The sequence below is a fragment of the Saccopteryx bilineata genome, chromosome 2 (genome assembly GCF_036850765.1).
Source record: "Saccopteryx bilineata isolate mSacBil1 chromosome 2, mSacBil1_pri_phased_curated, whole genome shotgun sequence".
In the NCBI taxonomy this organism is placed as follows: domain Eukaryota; kingdom Metazoa; phylum Chordata; class Mammalia; order Chiroptera; family Emballonuridae; genus Saccopteryx; species Saccopteryx bilineata.
In genome coordinates, this window is record NC_089491.1 from 318,880,255 (window position 1) to 318,889,156 (window position 8,902).

General features: G+C 42.5%; 1 protein-coding gene across 1 annotated transcript in view; it reads right to left on the minus strand.

Moving 5' to 3' along the window:
• BMT2 (base methyltransferase of 25S rRNA 2 homolog) overlaps positions 1-6,053 on the minus strand; it is a 182,805-nt gene extending 176,752 nt beyond the window's left edge. Inside the window, exon 1 of the mRNA XM_066262142.1 lies at positions 5,763-6,053. Within this exon, the coding sequence (XP_066118239.1) occupies positions 5,763-5,922 (160 nt within the window). The 5' untranslated portion in view covers positions 5,923-6,053. The remainder of the gene's footprint in view (positions 1-5,762) is intronic.
• Between the last annotated feature and the right edge of the window lie 2,849 nt (positions 6,054-8,902).

Sequence of the window (8,902 nt, forward strand, 5' to 3'; positions counted from 1 at the left end):
GAGGGAGAGAGAGAGAAAGAGAGAGAGAGAGAAGGGGGGAGGAGCTGGAAGCATCAACTCCCATATGTGCCTTGACCAGGCAAGCCCAGGGTTTCGAACCGGCGACCTCAGCATTCCAGGTCGATGCTTTATCCACTGCGCCACCACAGGTCAGGCTGGTTAGTATTTTTAAAGTTGGAAGTCCATCAAAGGAAAAAAATAAGGAAATTTCAATTATAAATAGTCTGTTATCTTAATCTTAAAAGACAATTCCAAACCTTTGTTTCAGGAAAAACACATTATATTCATTCCTTTATATTTAGACCTTCTGATTTTAGTTTAAAATAATCTCTAATTTAAAATTATTCCCCTTCCCCCACAATTCTCGTTGTAGGTGTTTGCTAAAGAATAACCAACCACAGATGTATTTTTCAGCTTATCCTAAACTGCAATTCTAACTCATCCTTTCTCTCAAACTATAAGGGACAACTTTTTTCTTATTTTTTAAGCAAGTGATAGAGAGAGAGGAGAAGTATTAACTTGTAGCTGTAGCACTTTAACTGTTTATTGATTGCTTCTCATTTGTGTCTGGGGGGGGCAGCTGAGCCAATGACCCCTCGCTCAAGCCAGTGACCTCAGCATCCCAGGTCGATGACACTGTCTATTGCGTCACCACTGGTTAGGCTATGAAGAACACTTTCAATAATCAACAAGAATTAAACAGCTAAGCTAGGCTATTTAGTTGTTGAGTCTTAAAATGCTGCTCAAAAATGCTAATTTTTGTAACACAATTTTTCTAGATTGTCTTCAGAACCAACCTATCCTGTTTTCCTTTTCTGCTTTGGTATCAGTAATCTGTTTTGCTTATTTTAACTACTTTATATTGTCATTGCTATAAAAATCATGAAGTTTTTCATGCAGAAAAGTGTAATAAAGGTCACCCATAATCTCATGACCTTAAGAATACCACTGGTATCAGATTAACATGTATTTTATTTCTCTGTGATCAATTTATAAAGTGCATAGGTTTATGTGGTAAACCATTTTATCAGTTTAGTTCATAAGATAAGTAAATTCAGAGACTAAATAAACTGATGAAATTTGCTAAAGTAAAGATAGGTTAAAAAAGTCAAAGCTAAATGAAATGAAGATCATACTTTTTTCCTTACAATTGCAGCCTTTATATTTTCTTGGAATTTTTACATGAATACTTTAAAATTTGAAAAAAGAGATGTCAAGCATAATAGCATTCATTATAATAACAGAATTATGTGCTAAGATTTATGGGGGAAAATCATACAAAGACAACTGACAATATACATAGTTCTATTTCAAGTCTCAATTAGATATGAAAAAACGAAACTAACTGTGTCTTATTAAAATTGTATACATCTCATGATATATTTAAAGTATTTTTGATTTACATGGAGATCATTTCTTCTTTTTAAGTGAGAGGAGGGGAGATAATGAGAAAGACTCCTGCATATGCCCCACAGGAATCCACCTGGCTAACCCCATCTGAGGCCAATGCTCGAATCAACCAAGCTATTCTCAGTGCCCAGGGCTGACGCTCAATCCAATCAAGCCACTGGCATGGGTGGGGAAGAGGGAGAGAAGTGGGAAAGGGAGAGGGAGAGAAGCAGAGGGTAACTTCTCCTGTGTGCCCTGACCAGAAATTGAACCTCAGATGTTCATACGCCAAGCGGATACTCTATCCACTGAGCCACCAACCAGTCATATTTTTAAAAATTTTGTATAGCAAAGATAGAAAACACCTATACCTGCAAGCATATTTCAATTTAAATAAAATCAATCTAGGCCCTGGCCGGTTGGCTCAGCGGTAGAGCGTCGGCCTGGCGTGCGGGGGACCCGGATTCAATTCCCGGCCAGGGCACATAGGAGAACGCCCATTTGCTTCTCCACCGCCCCCCCCCCCCTTCCTTCCTCTCTGTCTCTCTCTTCCCTTCCTGCAGCCAAGGCTCCATTAGCGCAAAGATGGCCCAGGCGCTGGGGATGGCTCCTTGGCCTCTGCCCCAGGCGCTAGAGTGGCTCTGGTTGCGGCAGAGCGAAGCCCGGAGGGGCAGAGCCTCGCCCCTGGTGGGCATGCCGGGTGGATCCCGGTCGGGAGCATCCGGGAGTCTGTCTGACTGTCTCTCCCCGTTTCCAGCTTCAGAATAAAAATGTTTAAAAAAAAAAAATCAATCTAAAAAGACTGTCCCTTATCTACAAATGGCTGACTCCTAGACATTACCCTACCATTTTCTCTTAGCAACTACTTCAGATATCAGCACTGCCCGAAACAATAACCTTTATCTTCAATTCTCACTTCACCCTTATACAAACTGACAAAGGATCTCTAAGTCGGACACAAGACAAGCAGTAAAATGGAGTAGTAAGGGGAAAAGAGGGAAAAGAAAAGAGAGCATTACACCTACCTGCTAGTCTTTACCACTAGTCTATCTCCACTATCCCAGTGGTCCCCAACCCCGGGGCCGCGGACCAGAACCAGTCTGTGGGCCATTTGGTGTCGGTCCGCAGAGAAAGAATAAATAACTTACATTATTTCCGTTTTATTTATACCTAAGTCTGAACGTTTTATTTTTAAAAAATGACCAGATTCCCTCTGTTACATCTTTGACTCACTCTTGACGCTTGTCTCAGTCACGTGATAATTTATCTGTCCCACCCTAAAGGCCGGTCAGTGAAAATATTTTCTGACATTATACCAGTCTGTGGCCAAAAAAAGGTTGGAGACCACTGCACTATCCCATACTCTAAGACTGCCCATTACCATCAACACAGTTGTACAAATGGATTGGGAAGAGTGGAAAGAAATCTTTTTCTATGACAGCAGAAAAATCTTATTTTCTTTCTTATTCCTGCTTCATTTTCAATTAATTCCACTACCAGAAATAAGGGAATAAAAATTATATATACCAAGCCTACACTCATTCAGTTTTCACTCCTGTCCTTACTATTCAGGTAAATGTTATGCCTTCTTCTTTCTATCCCAATTTATTTCCTTTCCCAACTTTCTCCCACAACAGACTGAAATCTCTCACATAGGCTCAGCTCAGCTAATCATACCTACCCAATGAATCACCCCACTCCCATCATTTTTATCCTTTTACCTAACACAATTTCTAGGGCTACTTTTCTGTTTCCCATTTTCCTTCCCATTCCACCAACACTTAGAATCACAGTTAGCTTGAAAATGAGAAAAATAAGGTTGTTATTCCCATAAAATATGTACAGTGTTAAAGAAGTACTAACCAACCTTCAAGCAAGTTATTTTAATATTTGGGGGCCTGGGTCACTCGTGTACAAGGAAAGAATTAATTTATTTAGCTCACCACTTCAAAATCTGGCTAACAAATTTCCAGACCCCAATAATAGGGATTCTGAGAATGTATATCTGAAGTAGAACAGAGAAATTTTCTAAAAAGTACTCAGATAAATCTACTTGGGAACCACTGATAAATGCTAAGGCTTCTTTCTAGTCTAACATTCCAAGATCCCAAGCTAGAATTTTCATTGCATTATCTGATAGAAATGTTATAAAAGGAATCTATAGTAGTTTCCAGGTATTGGTATTAGAGTTCATATTATGTTACTGATTAAATAGGCCCTTGCAATCTGATCTAGCCTCAAAACACCATTTATATTACTTTATGGCCATAGCTGACTTGTAAATGAACATGTAAAGTAAGTTCACAGACTGGGGAGCATCAGTATTACAATAATACTAAGACCTCAAAGGAAAACACTAAAGAATTATTTCTTTGATATTATGTTCACCACCAGACTTTTCCATAGATTTCTGTGCAATCACAACTGAGATTTAACCTACATGTCAGAAATAAAGGTAGGATGAGCATGATTATTAGGATCTTTTATTTTACTAGTTCACCAATGGGGTTTTGTATACCACTGGAATAAATTTCATCCAGAGAATTCTACATCATTGGTGAAATTCAGGGCATTAAGATACCTAAAGAACAGTCTCACTGAAAAGTTTTTAGACTGCCAGGACTTAACCTGCCCAGAAGCACACCAGATCATTCACTTAGAAACGACATGTATCTATACTCATTATAAGCAAGGTTCCCTTGGTTAACACTCAAGCTTATAGAAATATTTCAACATGTGGGAACTAAGCAAGTATAAATAGCATTTGAAATGTAACACATTAATAGTGGTTTTTTTTACGTTAATAGTGTTTTAATTTAAGTGGAACCTATTCATTTATGAATAATAATAAAATTATTATAAAAAGGTAAATATGGGAACTAAATTATATGGTAGTCATTTTTTTCTTTAAAAGGTGTATTACCTTAAATTTTTACAAATTAGCATGATAAATAAAAGGAAAGTGTATACATTTATTTACTCATTTCTCCAAACATAAAAATCTGTAGTGAATGCCATTATGTAAGTGCATGCTCTGAATATCACAAATGATGCAATGGTTGCTATGGTAACTACTCATTTTTACTGAATAAATTGTGGGTCGGTGTTTAAAGCATTCTTTTAAAAAACAAATTTTAACATCTTAACTATATAAGTCTCTGTTGCTTACCTACTAAAAAATAACTGTAGGCCCTCTTTGAGAATGTTACTTAAGCAGCTATTTAAAAAGGTAGGCTTGAGTTGCCAATGGAAAAAAACTTTGAATTTAAAGAACTTGAAAAATAAAACATACCAACTATATTCAAAGAAACAAAGACACTTAGGATTAATCTTCTAGACTAATTGAAAATTGTAATCAAAAGAAACATGATCTTACTTGTTTATCCCATCAACTGTCATAATTTTGCTTCTGATCCTAAATTAAGCTTAAGTCTAACGGTAGAAGACTGCTGAGTTCTCAATTTGCAATTAAACTAAACCGAGGGCAAGTAGAATTAGCCCTCGTTTAAATCTTTAAAATTTCTCCTGAGCATATGAAAAAACTTAGAATTTTTAGTCAGTATATCATTATAAAATATCTCTGTAAAAAAGTCTATACTTAAAAATGCCAAGTATAACTGCGGACCCCAACCCTAACCAGTACTCAGGCACGAGCAAGCGCTACTAAGACTTCTTCCTTCGCTTAGACTCTTCTATAGGCGGGTTCCCGATGACGCCGGTTTCTCCCGGGCATCTGTGTCCTCAGGATGCTCATTCAAAAGCGATACCCCTAGACCTCTTCCTCCTCCGCCTAAATAAACACTAAGACCAAACACGAGCAAGACCGCGAGTGCCGCAGGAATGATGCCCCGCCCCCTTTTGACCAGGTAAAGCGGGGTCTGCGGGGAGGCCTACGGCCTGGAGGTCGACGCCGGGCGCCCGGGCGGCCGGGCTCAGCCTCTGGGATGATCGTAAGAAGCGATCTAACCCGGCAGCAAATCAAACAGGCTGGTCTAGCGCGAGCGAGAGACGACTTGGGCTTCTTTCAGTCCGTCTTTCCAAAATGGATTTTACCTGCGCTATGTTTTACCTTCACATCTCTCCCAAGGAGCGACACCACTCCCTCTATGAGGATGCGCGCGCGTGTGGTGACAAGAACCTCAGCACTGGCTGGGGCCTGGGACGGGGAGACTCAGTTTTGCCCCGGGCCTGCAACTCCCTCAGGACCCTCGAAGAAGGGGCCGGACCTGAGCGAGCGGCACTGGCGGGGGCTGCCTCGCAGAATCTTCAGGCGGTAATGGTTGCCCCTTGGCGGAGAGTACGGGGCATACGGGCTGGGGCGAGGATGCCTGCCCCCCCCATTTCCCCCTCACCCCGATCAGCTCACTGTTTACCTTCCCGGTACTTCTTGCGGAGCCGCCGGTGTACGCTCTTCACCACCCCGGACAGCTTCTCCTGCTCCAGCTTCCGCTCCCGCTCCTGGGGTGGCGGAATGACCGGGGGTCCTGCCCCGTGTCCGCGAACAGCGATTAGGCCACCGGCCCCAAGCTCCATTTCGCCGCCGCCGCCGCTGCTGCCGCCCCTGGGGCCCGCGCAGACACCCTCCCGACGAAGGAGGTGGGGAAGGAGGTAGCAGCGGAAGGACAGACAGAACAGTCCGAGTGACGGCTCCAGTGATGGCCTGAGGGCGGGGCAGAGAGGGGGAAGAGCTAACCCAAACGCACAAGACGATTGGTGGACTTCCGAGGGCTGGGCGGAAACGGCCAAAGGCCAATACGGAGGGCGCTGGAGGACGCACTGGGTTGTTTGGAGAGGGGAACAGCTGGAGGAGGCGGGGCTTGCAAGCAGAGAGGCGCTGAGAAGGCCAGAGCAGTGAACCCTGCGGCTCCTCTCCTCACCCCGCCCTTTCCAGATTTTGTGCGCAGGCGCTGTGATGACGATACGAGACATGGGCTGTGCGACATGCGCTTGCGCCTCTGAGTTTGCTTAGTTGGACCCGCATTCTGACGTCTAATTATCTCACATCTTTCGGGCAGTCCACCTCCTGCTAGTTATATTCTAGCGATGAGGCTGGGCCCTTTATCTGAGTCCACACTGCACCTGTCACTTGTACGTTCCCTTTGCTTTCTGAGATGACTTGGCAGCACTGGAATTTTAGGCTTTGAGGGATGTTTTCATTGGCGCCAGGAGAAGGTTGGCTTCTAAGTACTGATTTATAAACGGGCTAGCAATAGCTAATGTCTATAGTACCAGTACTGGGTGGAGGAGAAAATGGGGAAAGGAGAGGGCTAAGAAAAGCAATAGGAGATGAGGGGGCGAAGGAAGAAAAGATAGAGAAGAACAGATGCCCTCAAGAACTTGTGTGGTGACTTGGGTATCACAGGAATCCTGTTCTGCTTTAATTGCATCAGACCTCTGAGAGCTTTTAAAGTTGCCTTAGGTTAGGCAGGCCCTTTAATTTGATGGATTAATCTATGTGGAGTGTGCCTATGTGGGTTTGCCAACCTGGTTCTCCCCCATTCTCTCTTTTGGGAAGCTCATGGGGAATGTGAGTATGACTTCTGTACTGGAAAGGTGGAACTCTGCTTTCCAAAGAGCAGAAGACTCTGCAATTAGTTCCTGAAGTGGTACTGAGGCTGCAGCAGTGTCAGAGATTCAATGGCTGAGAACCTTTCATGAATTCTTAGGTTGCAGCATATTTCTGCACTGTAGTTGTTGGTTACAAAGTGTGGGCCCTAAAAAGAGGATACCTTCTAAGAAGGTCTCCTTGTGGCTAACTGGGCTCAAATTAAAAAAAATGAGTAGCAACCATTTCTATATAGGGACCTCTCATGCAAACTGCACTTCAGGGAGAACCCTGAACTGAACCTACTACTTTCCTGCACTGTTTCCACCATCTATCTGAGCCAGCCCTTGCATAGGAGTTTTTAGAATCTTATTTCAACCAATAGGACAGACATTTCTTGTCTAATTGGAGCTGTGCGGAACTATATTATCATCTTCACTAACCAATCAGAGCAGCTCTATTCTGACCAATCAAGACAATGCTTTTTGGACCTAACTGGGAGGCTTTAGAGCCCTCATTTGTATAAGAACAGGCCAATCAGGGACCCGGAGCAGAGACATTGGTTTATAAGTCAGCTCCTCTCTGGCTCAAGGAGGGTACTTGCCTTTATCATGGAGACTGAAGACCATGTTTCCCCAGCTAGACCTGAAGCACCAAAGACATTCTACCAGAGTGAAGCAGAGCAGAGTAGACAGGTGCAGAGTGGAACAGACCACAGTAGAGCAGAGCTGCCTAGCTGAATATGGGCCTCACAGAAAGCCACTTCCCACCACTAAACACTAGGGTTGCTTTCCCCTAGGCTGCCTTGCAGCACTGCTGTTCCACAGCCATGATGCTTCATAACGAGCTGTAATATGATTGAGCTGTGCTACAGCAAAGCTGTTGGCACAGCCATACTATATTACAATTAAGCTATTTGCATTGAATAAAGGTTTTTGTTTACTGCACCCCAATTGGGGATTTCTGTTGCTGTTGAATTGGTGCCAATAACCATTGGTTGACGCTTGATATAGTTTGGAAATTGTTACAATAACTTCTTGATCAATAGCTTTATATATGAATAAAATTTGTATTATATAACTGTTTTGTATACTACCTTCTGAATAATGAAGACCCTGAAGGAAAAAGCATTATACACAGACTCCAGAACGTGGAACTTGGATAAACAGGAGAGAGATGGTAAAGGGAGAAGACTGGTGGAATTTAACTGATGGAAGCTGTGTCACTACAGGAATGGTGAAGAGGCAGATCACATACAGATAAATGTTTTTTTAAATTATGAAAAGAAGTTACACAAATATGCCTGTTAAATTGAGGATATGGTGGTATTATTTGAGGATACTTTATTTGGGGTAAAAGAGGGAGCTTGAAAAGACATACCTCTTTTAGCTCTTTTCATATTTTAATAGTATGGGAGGCAAAAAGATACAAATATTTGGAAGTTACAATTATAGTAAAGAGCATTAAATTTCATTTGTGCTGAACTGTAATTTTAAAGAAAACTGTCCTCCATGCAGCTACTAACAAATGAATTTTTACATGCTTTTTTAAAAAATTTATTTTTATTTTATTTATTCATTTTAGAAAGGAGAGAGAGAGAAGAGAGAGAGACAAAGAGAGAGAAGGGGGGGAGGAGCAGGAAACATCAACTCCCATATGTGCCTTGACCAGGCAAGCCCAGGGTTTTGAACTGGCGACTTCAGCATTTCCAGGTTGATGCTTTATCCACTGCGCCACCACAGGTCAGGCTGCTTTTTTGAAATTAAAGATATAGGCCCTGGCTGGTTTGCTCAGTGGATAGAGCATCAGCCAGCAGGAGGATGTCCTGGGTTCGATCAGGGTACACGTGAGAAGCTACCATCTGCTTCTCTTCCCCTCCATCTCCCCTTCTCTCTCTCTCTTCTCCCACAGTCAGTGGCCTGGGTGCTGAGGATAGCTCAGTTGATTCCAGCGTTGGCTCCAGACAGA